The 21,467-nt window shown below is 52.8% G+C and overlaps 1 protein-coding gene across 1 annotated transcript; it reads right to left on the bottom strand.

Moving 5' to 3' along the window:
- Nucleotides 1–5,396: 5,396 nt before the first annotated feature.
- Nucleotides 5,397–19,802, bottom strand: SLC43A3 (solute carrier family 43 member 3; the record flags this gene model as incomplete). The annotated part of the gene is made up of 12 exons (XM_084229423.1): nt 5,397–5,492; nt 6,389–6,512; nt 8,036–8,222; nt 11,256–11,375; nt 11,601–11,855; nt 12,926–13,026; nt 14,058–14,200; nt 14,385–14,477; nt 14,704–14,780; nt 17,153–17,199; nt 19,132–19,261; nt 19,589–19,802. 12 exons carry the CDS (start codon nt 19,800–19,802, stop codon nt 5,397–5,399), a joined length of 1,587 nt encoding a protein of 528 aa, XP_084085549.1.
- Nucleotides 19,803–21,467: the final 1,665 nt, after the last annotated feature.

Here is a 21,467-nt window from a genome sequence, read left to right as displayed (position 1 = left end):
TGGTGGACACACATTAATTTTGAAAATCATTTGTTAATCTGCAACTACAACAGGTCCTATCCTAGAGCAGTACCTGGTGCTGTGAAAACCTGCACTAGGAGGCAGGGGGACCAGAAGGAAGCCACACCAGAGATGAGTTGTGGAGGGGGAGTAGAAGCCACTCTTTCCAGTGCCCTCCAGCACCAGGCTCCCCTGGCCCCAGCCCCGGGGTCCAGAACACCCAGCCCGCCTTGCTCAGTGCCACTTCTGCATTCATGGATTATCTGCATTGGCAGCAGGAGAAATGGATTAGAGCAAAACCTGAATATGAAGATTGACATTTCCCAATGGCTTGGGTTAAATTTGGGGTAATCAGAAAGCAGGGGTTTTGCCTTTGGGGTTTTCCTATTCTAAACAAGGAAGCTGCATGGTTGTTAGGCACAAACAAGCTGGACAAGTACCTGCTGGATGGTTTCCTTCCTGAACCCAGTCCAGGCTGCATCCGGAGTGAGAGTTGGGCACAACTCACTCCGCTCTCCCTGGAGAACCACAGGTGTTAGCAATACCAGCACGCGCAAGGCCTGCCAGGTGGCTCACCTGTCTCGTGTCATCTGCTCTATGCCATGTTCCTTTCATTGTCTCTGCTTCACAGATGGAGAAGCTGGGCAGCACGAAGAGCCTTGGACAGGCCAACTGCAGGGCCCAAGCTGCCTCTACCTCTTCCTTCAAGTGTTCTCTCTAGTCCTCCCAGCAAGCCCCCGGGGTGCTTGTCACCTCCAGTACAGGTCAGGAAACTGAGTTTCCAAGTGATAGAGGTTTCCTTAAGGTCACACGAGGTCAGTACCTGATACCTGATATGCATTTGCACCACCACACACGCACACACAGCATTAAGCCTACTCATCCTGTCACTTAGTCACATTTCCAAGCTGGCGTTTGAGGACTAATTGATGGCACTAGAGGTTTATGAAATCATTTCAGTGATTGCACACAGTCTCAGGACAATGGGGAAACACACACATGTGTTAGCCATGGTTACTTCCGCTCAATCGTGCAATTAACAGTGATAATTCCTTCTCCTGCAGTTATGTTTTCATCAGTTGTCCAACCACCTTATGTTTCTTAAGAATGAATATAAAGAGAAGGGCATGTGACCTTAGGAGCCCAGTAGATCTGGGTTTAAATATCTGCTCCCCGGTGTGCTGGGCCTTGGGCATAACTTGCCGCTGAATCTGGCTTTCCTCATCTGTGAACAGGGACAGATTAAAGGAGATGCCCCATGAAGTTTCTAATTCATGCCGTTGGCTGTTCCTTGAATGGTGAGTGCTTTCCTTCTGTAAGTGTCCTCTGCCCCAGGAAAGTCCCGCCTATCATTCATCTCTGTGTGGAGCCGGTGGATCTGCGGGGGAGGACAGATTTCCCTCCCGCCCCTCTGTTGAGGGCAGTAACCAGAGAGAAGGGTTGCACTGGGAGCTGGCTGCTGGGTGAAATAAAAATTTGTGAAACCCCTGGCTGCTTGCTTCCTCATTTGAAAGAGCGGCGTGAGCTGTTTGAGGAAGTAGTTGCAGGAGGAGACTCTTGGGACAGAAATGGGAGTCTCTACCTTCGGACTGCTTCTCTCACTCATCTTCCCCAGAAAGCAGCTCTGATTCTGGGAATAAGTGTTCTCTACACTTCTAGAAGCATCCAGACATCTTTTTTATATATATATAGCAATTTTATTAAGCTATATCTTACATAACCATACAACTCCCCCATTTAAAGTGTATGATGCAGTGGCTTTTAGAATAATTAGTTGTCCAATCATCACCGCTATCAGTTTTAGAAAATTTTCATCACTAGGGCCTCCCCTGGTGGCGCAGCGGTTGAGCGCTGGGTTGCGAACCTGCCCGCAGCCTCTGCAGCTCCAGTTCGATCCCCGGCTGCCAGGCGAGGGTCCCACAAAAAAAAAAAAAAAAGAAAATTTTCATCACTATAAAAAGGAGACCCCTTACCTATGAGCAGTGACAGCCTATTCCCCATCCCCCCCACCAGTCCTAGAAAATCACTAATCTACCCTCTGCCTCTGGTTGCCTATTCTGGACATTTCATCTATGAATGGAATCACCCATACATGGTCTCTGTGTCTGGCTTTGTTCACTTAGCACAGTGTAATCAAGGCTCAGCCACAGTGCAGCATATCAATGCTCTATTCCTTTTGATTGCTGTATAATATTCCATTGCATGGGCCTTCTAATTTAATCATCCACTTCTAGTTGATGGATATTAGCCATCCTTTTTGAAGTTAATACAGATTAATTGCAATGTGATCTGTTAAGCACCTACTGTGTGCTAGGCACTTGACCTCATTTCAAATCCCAGTAATGGTCCAGAGAGGCAGGTCTATTTCTCCCATCACGCTGATAAAGAAACTGAGTAGAGATGACGTGGCCCATCCAAGGTTACACTAGTATCAAAGATGGAATGAAAAAAGATCAACCTGGTCCCTAGTTTGTGTTCTTCCCACTGCACCCCTCCCACTCCCCCATCATCCCAGCCCCTGAGCCCTGCTCTCTTCCAGGTGGCTCTGGGGCCAGAACCAGAAAGAATCTACTTATTTGGCAATTATTCATTCAACAAGCCCTTACTGGACCACCTGGATGGCTCACACATATTAGTCATGAGCCAGGTGAGACGCAGAGGTCACCTTCTAGAGCTCACTGACTTCCAGGGTGTCAAGAGTCAGTTGCTGCTTGCCAGGAAGGGGGTGACTCAGAGATCAGGAGAACCCAAGCAGATATTTAGAGGAGAAGGCATTTTGAGCAGGACCCCAGGAGACCCAGCAGATTTCCCCAGCAGACACAGGCCAGCCTGGAGGGCTCACAGAACAGAGACCAGGGAGGCTGTAGGGTAAATGAAAATTATCGGGATTTTCCACCCTCCCACCATTAACATTAATGATAAATCCCTGCAGTCCTACATGCATGCCTGATGGCAGGCACCTGGAGTAGGGCGTGGGCGTGCACAGGTGGGCACACCTAGGCTGAGAGACTGGGCTTGTAAGAGTGGCATCACGGGGAACCAGCAGAGAGCAGAACGAGAAGAGAAACAGGATGAGAGCAAAACCAGCAGAGCAGCAAAGGAGAAGCAGAGACCACAAGAGAACGCAGAGAGCCCAGAAAGGGGGAAGACTTGCCGGGGGCCGGGAGGTCTGCCAGCCTCCTGGCCCCCCGGCCTCCCTGCCTGCTGTGTACCTGGTTGCCACACTACAAATGGTGTAAAAAGATCAATAAAAGCCTGAAAATTCACCAAGGGCTCCAGGACTCTCCTTTACCCGTCTGCCCGGATCATAGAGAACCTGCCCTGTGCCTTGCTGGCGCTACAGTGGTGAAGCCGGTAGGGGAGAGGTTGGAATCACATTGCTGAGAGCCTTGAATGACAGGCAGAGTTGAGCTTCCTCTGAGAGCAGCAGCCCTGGGAAGTGTTGAGCAAGCTAAGATGGAAGCCACCCAAGGGTGCTCTGCCCACAACTCAGACCCTGCACAGCTCCTAACTCCCAACACCTAGAACAGCGCCTGACTCAATGAGGGGAACCTTACACATTTGTTGAATGAATGAATCTGCTGCCACCCCCCTCCCTCACTGCCCTCTCCTAGCCCCGCTCCTGGCTAAATGGAACAAGGCACCTGGTGCAGCCCTAAGTAGGGAAAATGGCTACTCAGGCTTACACACACACACACACACACACAACCTGCCACTAGCCTTTATGGCCACCATGCACGGCCTTGCTTTCCTCCCAGGCTTCATTGCCCACTTGTGATATCATGTTGGTGCAAAAAGTGCACGGGAGCAAGCTTGGGGCACACACACCTATGATTGCAGACATCTGGGGCTGAGAGGCGTGCACACAGGGCTCGCGCGGACACTGTAGCAGAGAGGCCAGTGAGCACGGGCACGCACACCTATAGGTACTGACGCCTGGGTGAGCTTGTTACCAGATTACGCAAGAGAGATGTGGGGGGAGAATGCCAAAGAGAGGGTGTGGAAATCAGGGGCCTGGAGGCTTTGTCCCTGCCAGCCTCCCGGCCCCCCTGCCTGCCCACCACTACACCCCGGTTCTCCCATCTCTCTCGCTCCTTCTGGTCACGAGTCAACAAGGGAACAAATGCTCACGCCCCCACGGCGTGTCAGGCAGTAGGAGTGACTTGTGGGGAAATGGTGAATTCGTGTGGGGTGGGACTGGCCCTGCTGCTGAGTGGCAGAACTGAGACTCCCCAGGAGAGGGGATTCATTCCAGCTTCCAGATGGGGGTGCAGTGTTGCAATGGGGAGGAGGCCCCCAAGGAAGGGACGAGGCCACAACGGCGTTCCAGGTCCAGTGGGGTGGACAGCAGGCTGAGGACTCTGCCCCCTCTGGATGAGCCACCACACCAGGAGCCTCAGCCCCAGACGACTGCGCCCCTGTCTTTGCTCCCAGGCTGGACATCCCTGGGCACGCACTGGGATCTTTTCTATAAAATGATTCCCGCAGAGAAATTGTTTCTATAATACCCAAAGTACAAAATCTTCCCTCTTCATGAAGGGAAAAACAGCCCCAAAAGACGTCATCAGAATTCCTTTGGTCAGGCAGGTGAGCTGGTTCCCAAGGCCCTTTGGGTGGCCTATCACTAGTCTTAAAACCTTCTGGAACATTCTGTCCAGAAAGAACCATCATTCCCAAGCCCTCTCCTTATTCAGATGGGAAACCTGATACTCTGAATAGGGAAGGGGCTGCTAAGGTCATCCAGGACATGGCAGAGGTGGGACTCAGGGCTAGGGACCCCCCACTCCCACCCAGTCTGCTCCATGTACCATCCCAGGCCGACCACCCTTCTCTAACCATGGCTGTGCCCCTTGGGGTTCTGCCGAGTGGCAGAACCGAGACTCTCCAGGACAGGGGATTCATTCCAGGTGGTATTGAAGAGAGTTCAAGGTGAACTCTCTTCACCTGGAAATTACTTGGCAGTGCAGGTAATTTTGAGCCCAGGCACTAACTGGCTTCAGGCCCAAAATAGCCTAAAGGAATAGGAACCACCCTCCTCACCCATCATGCCCCGTCCCTCAGGCTAGAGGTCGGCCAAGCTCTACAAAGAAGGCAGCCTTGCCTCGGCTCTACACGGCCTCCATGGCTTGAGCTCAGACCCTTGCATTGCTGATCAAAAATCTCAACTGGAAATAACATAAGTTTCTTTATAAATATGCGCGCGCGCGCGCGCGCGCGTGCGTGCGTGTGTGTGTGTGTGTGTGTGTGTGTGTGTGTGTGTGTGTATAAAGAAAAATACAATGGCTACTTAATACAGGTAGCCTGAGTGAGCAAAGTCGTTCTGGATCCGGGGTCTCAAAGGTGGGGAAAGATCAGTGAAAGCACCTCGGGGCAGCAAAGTGAGGTTGGTGACAAGCTCATTCCACGGGACTCTCTTTCCGCTGGCATTCCCGGTACACCAGGAAGGGGTGGACGAAGGTGAGGAGAGTCACAAGCACCAGCACCACATTGACCTGGAGAGGGGAGACAGAGGAGAGAGACCACACCCAGCATCAGCCGCGTCCACACCCTCCAGCCAGGGGATAAAACTGCCTGGTGCATCTTTCTACTCCCGCCGTGGTGCCCGGGGCTTTCAGACGTTTTCGGGGAGAGTATTACGCCCATTTCACAGAGGATGAAATGGAGGCTGAGACTCCCAGGCCATCAGGAGGCGGGCGGCAGCAGGGGCGGCCACGACACTGCTGATGACTGAGAGGGCTGTCGTCTCCTATCACAGCCAAGCAAGTCTCCTCAGTTTTAAGTTCAGAACTATTCTTTTTATCCCAGTAACTGAAACTTTGCTGGGCTTTTGAAAATGAAGCTGGCAGAGCTGAGCAGTGCCCAGAACACTGAGCTCCAGGGTGGAGATAACTCTCAGGGGGGGTTTCTCCAGGCAGAAGCCACGGACCCAAGTCTTAGAGCCTTTTCTGGCCCCTTCCCAGGGCTGGGCCCAAGAGCACCCCTGCATGCAGAGGTGAGAGCACAGAGCTCCAGCCCCTTGGGCCTGCCTGGGATCCAGAGCGGCTTCAGACCTAGGGCCCAGCAGGGTCAGCCCACACTGCAGGCAGGAAATCTGGAAGTCTTTGGGTTTTGTTTGAAATGTTGTGTAAGGGTTTCATATTCTCCTCCAGAATATGTGTATTTATTTACAAATATTTTCTTCCCAAATATCACAATAACAAGTACTCTCTGGGAAGCCCAGTGCAATGTTAACCCCATGGCTCCAGACAAATCCAGCACAGGGCAGGGTCCCCACACTGAACCCAGTGTGGGAGGCAAGGCCTGAGGCACACTTTGCTGGGGCCACTGAGTTGCCCTGATGGGGACGCCCTTGCTGGTCCAAGGTCCCACCCCTCCCTACCATACTCACGTAGAACGGATCATTCTGGAGAGGGCCTTTGATGAGGGTGAATATAGGGAACTGGAACAGAGACACAATGGCAGACAAGGCCATCACCAGCCCAAAGAGCTTCCCAAAGTGCTCCGCAGGGAATCTGGGGAGAGAGACATATGGGGTTCCAGGGCGCTTCAGTGACCAACCCACCCAGTAAGGGCCTGGCGTTGGTGGTTCTTTGTCAGCCACATCCCCTGAGCCCCCTGTCCCAGGCCTGCTCCATGCACCCACACCCCAGCCCTTGCTCCCTTCACCTTTGCTCTGGTTTTCAGACCACAGGGCAAAGGTGAGGCACCAGGAGCTGGGAAACCAGCGGGGACCCAGGCTCAGTGTGAGCCTGGGAGGATCAGGGCAGACACATGGATCACGACAGGCCAGGGCAAGTCACACACACTCTTGAGGGAAGCAAGTACCAGGTGTGAGGACCACAGAGGCAGGATGCTTTCGGCTCCTTTCGGGGGCACTGAAATGGACATGGGCCTTGCTGTGTCAAAAAGACTAGGAGCAACAAATGTTGGTGAGCATGGGGAGAAAAAGAACCCTCATCACTGGTGGGATGAATTTGGTGCATCTTCTATGGAAAAGGTCTGGAGGGTCTTCAAAAAAAGAAAATGGAGGGCCTCCCCAGTGGCCTATGGGTTAAGTCTCAGTGCTGTCACTGCTATGGCCTGAGTTCCATCCTCAGCCAGGGAGCTGAACCGCATGGTGCGGCAGACCTCTCCTGTCTCACCCGCTGCTCTCCTCAGCAGTGTATTTCTTCAGTCTGCCTGTTCTGCTCCCCACTCTGCCTCTGGTGAATCCTCTCACACATACCCCCAAGCTCCTGCCTATACCCCAGTTCTTCTACACAAAAATAAAAAGAAAATGGAAACACCATAGGATATACACTGCCAGGTGTTTACCTAAGGAGTGTGACATTTCTAATGCAAAAAGACATGTGCTGCCTATGCCCACAGCAGCATAATCCACCACAGCCAAGTCATGGGACCAACCTGCAAACCTAACCACAGGTGGCTGGATAAAGAAACAGGGGATGTCTACTTAATGGAAAACCATTCAGCCATCAAAAAGATGACATCGTGCCTTTTAAGACAAAATAGGTGGCTCCTGAGATGATGATGCTAGGTGAAATAAGTCCGTGAGTGAAAGACAGTGACACCGTAACTTGGAATATAAATAACCACAGAAAACACAACAAAAATAACTCCTAGACATTGTGAACAATACCCTGGTTACCAGAGGGGTGGTGACGACGAGAGGGCACTGGAGCTCCTGGTGGAGGGGAATGAAGCACATGCTGTATGGAGGTGTGACGTTGTATCCCCAAATTATGTAAATTTGACCAAGTTTGAGATAAAAAAAAAAAAAAAAGAAGCGGGCCTTGGAAGGGGAACAAGTGTTCACCAGGTAGAGAGATACCAGGCGCCGAAGGGAAAGCAGACACCAAGTTTCAAGGACATGCTCTATATCCCCCCACCTGTCCCAGGCATTGCACCTGCTGCAGACCCTCTGCCCCCCACCAGCTCCCAGCTCCTGGTCACCCCCACCTCCGGATGTCTCCACCTCCAGCAGGCTTCCTTTACCCCCGTGTCCACACTAGAAATGCAGCCCAGGGCCACTTACGCGAGGGTGAGGAAGGCAGCGTTGCCCCCGTAGAGGAAGGAGCGGCTGATGACCTGCAGCACGAAGGTGGTGTACTGCAGCGGGAGCACTGGCACCGAAGCGCAGAGGGCGAAGCCCAGGCACAGCAGGGAGGTCAGGGCCAGCGAAGGCACCGTGGAGCAAAGGGCCACAGCCGAGGCCGAGGAACCTAGGCCAAACGGAAGAAGACAGGCTGCCCAGAGGCGGGGACAGGGAGGGCAGGCAGGGGACGAGATGGGAAAAGCAAGGGACCACCATCCACCAATGGCCCAGCAGAAACCCGGGGCTCATCCTTGAATCCCCCAATGGCGTCTGCTCAGGCCCATCCTTAAATGTGGCTCCTCTGCCTCCTGAGCATCATCCCAGCACTTCCTCACTCATTCATCGAGGACCTGACCACCGTCAACCCACAGGCAGGCCACGACAAAGGCCTCCTAGCAGGCTCCACATCCTACCTGCACGGCCCCTCCAACTCCAGGCCAGATGTCTGTCTGGCACCATTCAGCAAAGGCGGGGAACAGGGCAGACAGTTGGGGAAGGTGCCCCAATATCACCACACAAAGCAGAGCCCAGTGGTGAGGCAGAGGGGCGCCCTACACAGAGCAGGCTGAGGAGGAGCCACCTGGACAAGGCAGGACAGGGTGCTGCCTGCCACCCTCTCTATACACACACACACACACACTGAAATATATACTCTGTATATCACATCCCACGTTCTAGCATAACTGTATATATGTATAATGTCTGCACTTAAGGAAAAAAAATCATTAAAAATACCAAAAGAAAGAGGGAAAGCATGGGGGCAGGGAGCACAGCAGGAAATTAAACTCCTGTGAATAGGTCTTGTTTCACACTGTTGGCTTTGGGGAAGTGTAAATGTTTAAAAAATTAAATCTAAACAGGAAGAAAACAAGCAAAGCAAATCCCCCCCCCCAAATCAGGAAAAAATGAAACCAGCGAACATAACTTTGTCAATTTGGTACCAGTTAGACACAGCCACTTGCCTGTGTAACCCTTGTGAATATATCCCGAGACAGGGTATACCCGCTCAGCAGGCAGAGGAGGGAGTGAGAGCAATCAGCAGTCACGCTGTTGTTAACAGTACATATTTTGCTAGACCAGTAATTATATATTAAATACCATATATGTGTGCATATATTACATGCATAGAGTATACAGTGTACATCTACACACGTAGTATATGTATATAATATTGTAGGGAACCATGATTTTCAAAGGAAAAGAGATACAAAGGTAAAGGAAGTAAAATCTGAATTAAAATATCCTTTGCTAGGTATCCCTAGTATTCCTAGCCATACCTACTGTTAGATATTCATGATATTATTTCTATTCCTCCAGCAGGTTTCCTTCACCCCCGTGTCCACACTAGTAATGTGTTTTATTTCCACGATTCTCTCGATTCTAACTATCCAATGACAATGACAACCCGGGAGAGTCAGAAGCCCTAGGGTCCAGATGACAGTCCTTCAAAACATTTTCCATTCCAGGCCACTTGGAGAAATGGCCAGTTCCAGCCTGGGGCAGGAAACACACAGTTTCCACATCCCATTGTGCTAAAGTCAGGGCAGTTCCTGAAACAAATGGGATTAACAGACACCAGAGCGATGAGAGTGCCAGGGGCCAAAAAGGGAGCAATCTGAGCATTGGGAAAATCATGACAGAAATGGATTGAAACCTGACCGACATATTTAAAATGAGACTTTAAAAAAAAAAAACAAAAAAAACAAAAACAAGAAATGAGTCATTCATCCCTGGGGGTTTAGGGCACCAACATATTATGATGAAACTAGTAAAGAGAGGAAGAACCAAACATGTTAGTCAGGGCCACAACCCCGTGAATGAGCCAGTTTTTCTTTCCAGAGGGATCTGAGCGATGAAAAGGAAAAGGAACTCTGTTTTGTAATCCTAATAAAATAATGGGTCCAGGCCCTGGCATCAGTGCTCGCTAAAATCGTGAGGGCTGCAGCTGCTGGGAAACCTTATCCCAGGGGGCTCAGACCCACAATGTTGGAACCCGCTGATCAACCTTCTCATCGCTGATCAACCTTCTCATCGTAAGGAGAGCACAGACCGGGGGGGCCCTCAGCAGCCACGGCTCCGCCTCTGAGCTATTCTTGCCCAAAAGTGTTAAACAGCCTCCCCCCTCTGCCTCCCATGCTCCTGTTTACAGGAATTAGCCAATCAAAGGAATATGATGCCAAATCCAAACTACGAAAAATATGACAGGACAAACGCCCAGCTTCCTCAGCGAATAAACAAGAAAACAAGGGCGGATGTTCCCTTAGATTGACAGAGACATAGAAGGTACATGGACCACGTACATGGGGGGAGGGCTTTGTGGATCCTAATCTGAACAAAGCCACTGGAAAAAAGACATTATTTGAGAAAAGTAGGTAAATTTGAACAGGAATGTTTACCAGATGCTATGAAGAACTTGCTGCTTTATTAAAGGTGTGATGATGATATTATGATAAGGATGTTATGGTGATGTTTGAGTAAAAGATTCCATATGTGTTGGAGCTGCAAACGGAAGTTTTTCTAGATAAAATGATTTGGTGTCTGGAGTAGGATGGCAGTGTTGGGGGCTGGGCGAGGGGACAGATGAAACTACAGGGGAAATGTCACCCTCCGCTTTTCACCTTTGTCCCACCCTGTCCCTGACCCCACAGGTAATAGCACACCAGCTCCCCTCTGCCCCTCCATTCACATGCAAACTCCTTGGCATAGCATTGCCGCCCCTTCTTCTGACACCCCCCACCCCTGCCTTATTCCTAGGCCACTCTTCCAGGGCCCCCCTCATCTCCTCACTTCTTGCTCATATGTCTCAGCTTACACGCCACTTCCTCCAGGAAGCTTTCCAGGATACCAACTCAGTGTTCACCCAGAACTGGCTCTGTGCCCATGATCCCCTTTGGGTTTACTTAATAGATTATAATGTATGATGACTCTCCAGACTGCAAACAAGGACACACCTGTCTGTCCACTGTTGAATCTGGAACTAAGGCTGGTGCACAGTGACTAGTAGCTGGATGGAGGTGTGGATGGAGGAGCAGATGCAGGGAGGGAGGGAGAGAGACATATGGATATAAGTAGATAATATTAAGAACAAAAGACAGACCCGGAGGAAAAAGACTTCTCTCCTCCCGTATCCCCGACCCTCTGACATCCCAGGTGGGCTCACCTGTCTTTTTCATTTCCTTCTGGTACTTCTGCTTAAGGCGGTCCATGAGAAGGCCGTTCCAGGGGGCGCACAGCACCCCGAAGAACTGAGTGATGGCAAAGGCGTTTGTGTAGGTGCTGACTGCAGAGGGCAGAGAGGTGTGGGGTAAGGAGAAATTTCTAGGACTGCCTTGCAAGTCAGGACTCTCCACCTGCTGTTCCCCGCCTGACCCTCCTCCCCACACCCTGCTTGGACCCACCCTGGAGCACACAGCCCTGCTGGGCTTCACACCCACAAGGCTGGGGGCCCCAAGTCCACAGCTGAGATTCACAGAGCGGTGGGCCAGCACCCAGCCCCGCCACACACCCAGCGTCCTGTTCCCTCGGGCCAGGTTGGTCAGCAGCGAGTTGAGGGTGCCGATGAAGAGGTAGTGCCACAGCTGTATCACAGACAGCCACACCAGGTGCCAGGCAAAGCGCCGAGAGAACGCATAGCTCCAGAAAGATCGGGGCTGTGGCGGCGGCTGCGGCTGCTCAGGATCTGGGATCTCTGATGGGGGGAGGAGGGCGTGGGCATGAATTACAAGGAAGGTGGAAGTGCAGTGGCCAGGAATGCAGAGGCCTGAGGGGGCCGGCACCCCCCCACCTCTACACCTCTGTCATCCTGGCCCTGCCACCTGGAAGGACCCCACCCTGTGTTCTCTGGATCTCCTGAAATCTGGTCTTTCACATCTTGGATTCAATGACATTTCTTGCACTAACAATGATATTTCTTGCACTAACAATGACATTTCTTGCACTAACACTTTCCTGATCTTTTTCAGCCAGAATGGTGAAAAGAAAGACGAGGAGAGGGCAAAGCGCAGAGATGAGGGGTGGGGTGGACAGCATCGCCCAGTGGCTCCACATCCACTCTCTTCCCCTGGCACTGGTAGCCTGAGTTTCTTCTGGAAATCTTCCTCTACCCTGGTCCTCGTGGTCCAGATGGGACCGTGGATCAAGAGTCCCGCTCCGCTCGCCGGTCGACCAACCTGATCATTCTCCCTAGAGAGGCGGGCTGGCCAGGACGACCTCAGGAGGGAAGCCCCGGCAGCCCTGGCTTCTCCTCCTCCTGGAGGCTGTGAGCTCATTCACCCCTTGATGTGAGTTTTCAAAATTCCCGCTCTTGTTTCTACCTTGGCTGGCGGTGGTTTGTGATGCTGGAACCAAAGACCCACAACCGACAGAAGAGGGAAAGGAGATGAATGCAGATGAGACAGTGAGAGGGGGCACCCGGGAGACCTGCAGGAAAGGGGACAAAGAGGCAGGCTTAGGACTGAGGAGCAGAGCAGGGAAGGAAGTCACCTGGTGAGAGACTGACTGGGGGGGAGGGTTGGGGGGGGTCTGAGATGATAAGAGAAAAAAGAGGGACAGAAAACGGAGAGGAGACTAAAGTCTTACCCCCACCAGACCCTCTGTAGAGGAGGGGTTAAAAAGACCCTCCCTCAATTCTGATCAGTTTTCAATTTCAATGTGTGCCAAACAAAACTTCAAGCAACATGAACCAAACAAAGAAAAAAAGAAGATCCTATGGCCCTTTCCACCTGATCTCTCCTATCCTGAGCCCCTGGAAGGAAGCTCTGGAGGTGAGAAGCCAGGCCTACCGCAGAGAAAGGCCAGGCGGAGGGCAATGGTCCCCGCAGCAGGGCTCACCTGTCTTCTGTGAGAGGCATTCCTGGGAGGGCAGCTCCAGCTTCGGGGATGAAGCAGCAGTTTCCCTCTGCTCCTCTGTGGCTCCATTTCCAGCGCACAGGCTGTGGAAAGAGAAGCCCACCAGCCCATGCCCAGGATGCTGAGTTGAGCCCGAGGTGCAGGCTGGAGGGCGCCACATGTCCCCCACGCTGGAGGAGCCCCGAGTGCTGGGGCGGCCCAGATGGGTTGAATCAAAATATCTGGGTGTGGCAGTCAGTTTGCTGCATGTTTAAAAGATCCCCAAGTGATTGCAGTGATACTTTTGTGCAGCAAAGTTTGGGAACCAGGGGCAGCATGGGCAGAGCAGGGCAGGCCTGGGTTCAAGCCCAGCTCAGCCTCTTTCCAGCTGTGGCCACATGGCCTTTGGAGTCTCTTTTTTTCTCAATTAGTAAATAGAGCTAAGGCTCTCTGTCTGCGGGGATGGAGTCCAGGATGAGATCATGGGGCACATAGGGTCTGACAATCATGAGCAGCCAATGAATGGCCACCCTCTACCATTTGTGATGACCAATTGCATAAATCATCACCTCCCTTAATCTCCTTTACAAATGAGACTTTGCAGCTCTGAACTGCTCCAGCCCAAGAAAGCAGCAAGAGTGATGCAGCACTAATTCCAACCTTAAGCCCCAAGCAACCCTATGTCTCTCTGCACTTACTCTTGGAACCCTAAACCACCTAGTGAATAAGCCCCAGCTAGCCTGCTGGAGGTGAGAGACATGGCACCCAGACAGCCCCACACCCCAAACCAACACCAGGTAAACTCCACCTGAGTGAGGCCTTCCTAGACCCGCCAGCCCCAGCTATCCCACCAAATGATCAGAGGCCTGGGTGAGCCCTGCCAAGATTGCCCAAGCCTGTCCCCAATCAGGAGAACCAGCCAGCCACCCACGGACTTGTGAAAAATAATAAATGTGTAATGTTCCAGAGCATCAAGCTTGGGACCGTTTGTTATGCAGCAGTAGCTAGCTGACGCAGCTCTTCTAGTCCTCCACTGTGTGACAGGTCTCCGCCACCCTACCCCCACAAAGTCTGGCCTATCCCTGCTTCCTTCCCAGGTCAGATAAGGGGCCAACCACCAGCAGAGCACAGGCCTTACCCATAGCTGTAGTTGGGGGGCAGAGGGAAGGGGATGTGCCCCCGGGGCATCAGGAGGAATGTACGCCCAACATGCCAGATACTGCAGACAGACAGGAAGATGAAGGAGGCCCTGATGCTGATGCCTTGTTCATAAAGGAGCTGCAGAAAAAGGAAGGGGGAAGGTCAGTCTAACACCCATGTTCATAGCAGCAGACTAAATGATCCACCTGTAAAATGAGGATTAAATAGCTCCTCTCCGTCTCTGAGGCTTGAGGGAGAGAAATCGTGCAAAGAGACTGGCCTATGGACAGCTCCATAAATGCTGGCTACTGCTCATTTTTACCTTAATGATAAGGAAGACAGCCGAGGAGGAGTCAAATGCACCATTGTAGAGGGTGATGATGGTAGAGCGGTGTCTGCCAAACAGGTTCCCAACCTGAAGAACACATAACCAGCCCAAATCATGCGTTTATTCGTGAAATATTCCCTGAGCACCCAGCATGTGCCAGGCCCTCATTATATCCCAAACCCACCTGCCACCCCAGGAGACCCCACCCTGGCTTGGGCCAATCCCATTTGTAGCAGCCACTGAAGAAATTTCTGTCCTTCCCCTTCCCCATCCCAGCCTCTTGCTGGTGCCTGAGATCCAGATGAGCTCATACCTGCAGGTTGGTGATGAGAAACAGAATTCCCCCGACAGTGAGCATGGGCATGGCCAGGAAAAGCAGCACTGCTGAGTCTGGAACAATCAGACAGCAGTGTCACAGAGCAACCCAGACACAGAGCCTCGAAATCTAGCTCCCATCTGTACCAAATCCCCAACAACCCCGGGGTTACAGCCTTAGCACTAGTCAGCCTTCTTGCATCCCTGGAGGATCTCAGCGTGCATGTTGAGACTCCCCCAAATGTTCTCATGCAGGTCTCCTGAGCCACCTTCAGCCTCTCTAACCACACTCCTAATACACAGTAGCCTCTGTGTTTATTCTTGACACTGTGGGGGAGACAGCTGGATGTGACCCCCAATTCACCCCCGAGTCCAGTCTCTAGTTCAGTCTCTGGCCTGGAGCGGGATTCTGAATCTGTGACTCAGCCACCTGATTGTTCAGCGGGAGGACGGTCCCTGCCCTACTTGCCTCCTGGGATTGAGCACCTGCTCCATACCAGGCACCAGACTTGGCAGTAGGGATGCAGGATGAGAAAAACACACCTCCTGCCCTTGAAGGGTGGTGTAAATAAATCCTTGCAGTAGGGCTGGAAAGGGCTGCATAAGAGCAGGACAACCACCGTTGTCCCAGGAGAGTCTTCATAAATGAGTCTCTCCTGGACCACAGGCTGCCACCTGCATGGTTCTGCACGCCTCAATGGTTCTGGCACTGCCTACGCCTGTCCAATGCTAAAATGTTTCCCGTAAGTTGACTCACTTTTCAAAAGAAATCTATGACTTAAAAAGGAGACTTTTTAATCACACCTATAAATGAAAAGCAACTCATGTTGCTTGTCAGGAAGCTAGAGAGTCCCTGTAGAAATAAATAGGATGAAAGGAAAACAGTGTTATTACATTGTAAAAGAATGCAGTTGCCCTCAGAGTGTGCAGACCCTGAAGCCTGCTCTTGCCATAGTGTTAAGACCACACCAGCTGGGGCCTCCCTGGTGGTGCAAGGGGTTAAGATGCAACCTATGAAGCTATCAGCAGCCACTGCAGCAGGAGTTTGATCCCTGGCCAGGGAGCTCCCCACATGGTGTAGCAGACCTCTCCTGACTCGCCCGCTGCTCCCCTCAGCAGGGTTTCAGTCCATCTGCCTGTTCTGTTCCCCACTGTCTCTGGTGAATCCTCTCAGCCCCCGCCCCATCTCTGGCTTGCACCCCAGTTTTTCTATAAATAAATCTTAAAAAAAAAAAAAAAAAAAAAAAACCACACGAGCCCCAGGTCAAGATATTGGAGAACTGAAAGGGAGATAGACCGTAACTTTTCCACCAGGTGACTCAGTGCTTGTTAATGGGGCACATGGTGCTTCCCAATGGCCTCTGGGGCAATGACTGTTCTATACCCTGAAAAGCACCCTAAGAACTAATTCTGGAGTATTTGCACAATTGATGATTCAGTGTCTATCTTTACAAAAAGCAACCTCTCCTCACGCACCACAGCTTGATTGGGTTTCCCTTTCCAATAGTGTGAGTGTGCAAGCCACACTGTTCTATGGGGAAGGGAACACATGTTGCTCCAACAATTCACAAGGATAAGTCACACCTGCACAGCCACCAGCTCCATGCTCAGCCTCTTGAACATCACTCACAGGCTTTTAGACAAGATGCATGCAGTTTGATGAAGAGACTGGTTTTAAAGAACGGGCTGGAGGTGCTGGGTTATTTCATGAGATGCATCTGCCCAAAGACCTTCACCTGTTTACCTGCCATGATGCCAGCAGGTCAGCCCAGAGATACAAGCATGAAAGTGCTGCACTCTCATGCCCCACCCAACCGTACGGCCACGGGACCAGCTACAGGGAAGGATTATCCAAAGGCATCTCTGCCAGCACAACCGGCGTGCTAAGGAAGCACACAGCCAAGGTCTCCAGGCTTTCCCCCAAAACGTGCTCTGTGGTCTGGGAGGGTCTTTGCAAGGGTCTTTGGAGGGTCTCCTCTGGTCTCAGTTTTCTCTCCATAGTGGGGGAAGGGAGAACGGAAGCAGATGGGCATTCCCAGACCGTGGGAATTTTATACATTTCTAGACCAGGGAAACTTGAACACTTCTGACTACGATAGGGCTGTTAATTTTTACCCTGCTAAATAAGGATATTTTCAAAAACAACTGTCACTCATATTATCATTTTGTTTTAAAAAGAGAAGGTCTGGATACACACAAGGGGGAAATTCTGAATAAATCTGACTCAGAAACAATCTCCCATTGTCCTTTTTTTTTTTTTCACAGTTCTCAGTAGACTGAACTGGTCCCAGAGTCCAGCAATAACTCTCTCACAGGTAATTTCCAGCTCGGAGTCTGTGGATCTTTGAATACCTGGGGTCAGAGCATCCTGCCCATCACCTCCACACCTGCCCCATCCTCCAGGTGCCCCTGACCGCATGTCCCTCCCACACCCTGACAACACTCACCTGCAGAGGTGAAGGCGACGGTGAGCGTGGCGGTGGTGTAGAGAAAGCTGAAATACAGAATGGGAGATGAAGAACGTTGTCAAGAAAAAAGAAATTTGGGGAGAGCCAAATTCTGTTCTCTCAATCTCCTGCATTCTCTGGCAGGAAGTTCAATGGGCATTGAAGATTCTTGAGTCCCAGGCCCAGAACCAGGTCCAGGAAGTCCCACCTGGTGATTAAAATGTGACCTAGACCTCCACAATGTGGTATTTTGCCTTCTGGGGGTGCAGAGCTAGGCAGGCAAGTCCCCAGCTGATGAGTTCAGGAGCAGCTGCAGGGATTAGCCAGGAGGAGAGTGGATGGAGCGAGGCCTGTCCACCTGAAGTCCCGTGTAGGGTCAGGAATGGCCACGGAGCAGGTTTTCTGACCCAGCAGACCAGGTAAAGGAGGAATCCTGGAGCCCTCGGTGGCTTTGCAGGCTTTTATTGGGATTACCAGGCACACGGCAAGCAGGGGTGCTGGGGGGCCGGGAGGCTGGCAGGCCTCCCAGCCCCCAGCAAGTTCTCACTCTTTCTGGGCTCTCCAGCCTTCTCTCTGCTTCTCGGCTTCTCTGCTCCTGCTGGCGTCCCCCTGACACCGCCCTTAAAACCCCAGTCTTAGCCCAGGTGAATCCCATCTCCCTATGCCCACGCCCTACTCCAGGTGCCCGCCATCAGGCATGCATTCAGGACCACAGGGTTCCGTCATCTATCCTGATAGCTGGAGGGCAGAAAAGCCTGATACTTTTTACCTTCCCCTACATCCCAACAGGTCCATTCCCTGGAGAAAGGAATTGGTACCTGCGCTACATATTAAAACCTTGAGTTCTAATTCATCCTTGCTGTGTGATCTAGGGCAGGGACTGCCCTTCTCTGGCCCTCAGTAGCCTGTGCTACAAAAGGAAATGATCGGATTGACCAAGACCCCAAACTTAATGTTCTAGGGCATTATGACTTCAGGACCACCATCCCAAGGTGATGGGAATCTCCCAGTCATCTGGGAGTCTTATAAGACACAGGGTAATAAAAGTGCCTCAGAGTGATACTGCGATTTATAAGAGAGATATATTTCTGCACCCCCTTCACCCCCAGAGCCCTCATCAATCCCTAGGTGATTCCCAAGGGACAGCCAGAAGTGTCCGAACTAAAATGTTCCGCATGAAAGTGAAGGAGACAGAATGATTGCAGAGGAGGGAAGACGGGGCTTTTCTCAGCATATGAAGGTTGAAGAGGGCGGGACAAAGCAAGAGGGAGAGAAGATGGGCCCCACAGAACAGGAGAAACAGAAAGTCCTCACGCACCAGGCTCAAAGATGAAGGGCCTGGCTGCTTCCCAGCGCAGCTGGCCCCGCGGCCCCCCAATCGGACAACTCAAGTGCCTTCCAGGAAGGAAGATAGATCCCGCTCTGGGATCTATCAGCTCCCCACAGAGCCCTGCTTATCACCCAACCTGGCCAGGCAGTGCTGAGACATATGGGGTGGCAGGGACATCTTCGACTCATATGCATGGGACACCCTCTCTGCCCCCCCCTCCTTTCTGAGCCCTAGGAAATACCCCACAGGCCTAACTAGCTAAGTCAGTCCTGGGGGAGGGCTGGGGGTAAGCAGGATCATGACTGAGCCTCAGTGACCAGGGTGTGAGGCCTTATAAGGAGAGGAAGATGAGGATCCTGGGATGAAGGCAGAGTGGCAATTTTAGGTTTGCTAATTTTGTAACCCTGGCCCCATGCCAGCCTTTACAGGAAGTAGTGTGCACTCCCGGCTCACTGCAGCACATTGTACAGACAGGCCACATGGAGCAGGGCAAGAAGAAAGGGAAGTAGGGGTATGGGAAAAGGGTGGGGTCCAGAGACTGTCACCAACACAGTTCCTTTCTAACGGAGGGGGGTTCCCTCCAAGCCCAGCTGGCTGTCAGGAGAATTGTTCCTGTGCACCTCTGCCCAGGCTGGGCCTCTGGACTTACATGGCTATGAGGCGGGCCACCGTGGTCTTGAAACGGTCAAAGATGTAGCCAGTGGGGAACGTCATGAAATTGTTCATAAAGGACGCCAGGGTGAAGATGAGTGAGAATCTCTCATCCTGGGCTTTGCAGCCTGTGGGAGAACAGGGGACACCTCAAGAGCCCGAGCAGAGGGTCAGCCTCCCGTCCGTCCCAGCCTTCCTACCAGATGGCGTCCCTCCAGGGGCCCAGTGGCAAGTCCTCCCTCTCCTGCGCTGAAATGTGGTTGCCCCTTATTCCCCTCAGGAAGGGGCCCCTCCTTCCCCAGGCACCTCCTAATCCAAGGTTGGGGGAGGTGTTTCATCAGGGAAGCGGATACCCCCTTTCTCTTGCCATGGAAAGGCCAGCAGGGTGGGCAAGGGGTGGAATCTACCACCTGGGAATAAGACTCAACTTCCCCAAAGAAATGACCACCCCTTACCATTCTCCCCGGTGGCATTGGCCATCAGCTGGGCATTGGGTTCACACAGCTCCTCAAAGTAACCCTCTGTTTTGAAAACAAACACCAGGGACGCCCAGCCGAAAAGGACGCCTGCAAAGCCAAGGCATTCCAGCAGCCCGGTCAGGAGGGTGGCCAGGCGGAGGCGGAGGCCCAGGCCTGGCCCAGCCTGAGGCGGAGCCTCCTCAAGTCCCATTGAGGCCTCTTGGGCTGACCACAAGAGCCGCGAGTCCTGGGTCTGGAGCACCTGGAAAATTCCTCCGGCAAGCCCGTTCCTTCAGGTAGCTCTGATTCTGGCGGGTTCAGACTTGGGCAAAACCCCTCTGTGGGCCAGTCTCTGGATCCTGTAAATTGAGGCAGCGGCTCCTTGGTCCAGGGGGATTGTGGGAAGGGGTCAGGGAGACAAAGGGTTCTTTGTAGGTGGAGAGAGAGGCCAGGCGTTAGAAATGCCAAAGGTCTCTCCCACCACAGTGGGCAGAGGAGGGAGAGTGAGAAGCTAGTGCAGAGTCTGAAGACCATCCACTAAAATAGTAACCGCATTGGGCCTCCCTGGTGGCGCGAGGGGTTAAGACGCAACCTGGGAAGCTGTCCGCAGCCACTGCAGGGCGAGTTCAATCCCCCGGCCGGCCAGGGAGCAACCTACATGGCACAGCAGACCTCTCCTGACTCGCCCGCTGCTCCCCTCAGCAGTGTACTTCACTCAATCTGCCTGGTCTGCGCCCCACTCTGTCTGGTGACTCCTCTCAGCCCCCACACCTCTGGCCTGTACCCCAGTTCTTGTATGCATAAATAAATAAATCTTAAAAAAAAAAAAAAAAGTAACAGCAGCAATTCTGACCCAGGCAGGGGATGGGGGGCTTTATCTCACAAGTCCTGAGGACAGGGGTGTTTTGCTCTCCTTCCTTTCTTAACAACCAACAGCAGCTCCAGGGCGATTCCAGTCCACTGGCTATGTTACAGGGCAGCCCCGATACAAAACGGGGTGCCTGACTGTGGGTCCTCACCCGCGCTTAAAAGGACTTATCCATGCTCAACTGCAGGCACACGCGAAAGGTTAATAAAAGGTTTATTGACAAGGGAAGGGCAAGTGAGGAAATGTACAGCTCAGGGAGAAAAGTGGGAGACAAAGTTTTAAATGCGTCCTACCCGATCAGGAATCCCAAATGGCGCTCTGAGAGCTGGCGCGAGCCAGGGGCCGTGAAGCCAGGAGGCGAGAGTGACCCCCAAGGCCCACGCGTCTAGTTTTTATACCAACCCTGGCTGCTGAACTCCACCCTCGGGTCCCAGCCCCCCTCCCTTTGGTGGTGACGGGATTTGTCTTTCCCAATGTCCTGATGGCTTTGGTCCGGAGTGGGGGTGGCGTCCACAAAGCCTGTATGGGTTGAGCTCAGGACATCCTTTCCCCCTAGCTGCTGGACACTCCCTTCCCCGCAGGCCGGTCTAGCGCCCCAGCCTCCCGACTCCAACGCGCCCCTCCCCAATGCGACCCTCCACGACGGGGGGGCCCTACATTTGCACGGGGGTTGGGGGGGGCGGAGGAAGAACTCGGGGTGAGGCGTGTGAGCTCAGGCTTCAGCCTCGGTGTCCAGCTGCGCCCCAGCCCGGGAGCCCCCGCGACCCTCACCCCATCTGCCCCGCGCCTACCGCCGTCCTCTCGGAGCCGCCTCTCCGGCCTCTCGGGACCTCGGCGCGCTGCGCGGGGTGGGTTCGAGCCTCCCGCCGCCGTCTGCTCGCGGCCCGCGGTGCCCGCCGGGAAGGCCCCTGGCGGGGGCGGGCGGGGAGCGCGGGCACCGCCCGGCCCCATCACTTCCTTCCCGCGGGGCGTGATCCCGCGCGCCCGGGGCCTGCGCTCCTTCCCGCT

The sequence above is a fragment of the Talpa europaea genome (assembly GCF_964194135.1).
Source record: "Talpa europaea genome assembly, chromosome: 1".
Lineage (NCBI taxonomy): Eukaryota > Metazoa > Chordata > Mammalia > Eulipotyphla > Talpidae > Talpa > Talpa europaea.
Note: the sequence above shows the minus strand (reverse complement) of the source record. Positions and strands in the feature narration are given on the sequence as shown.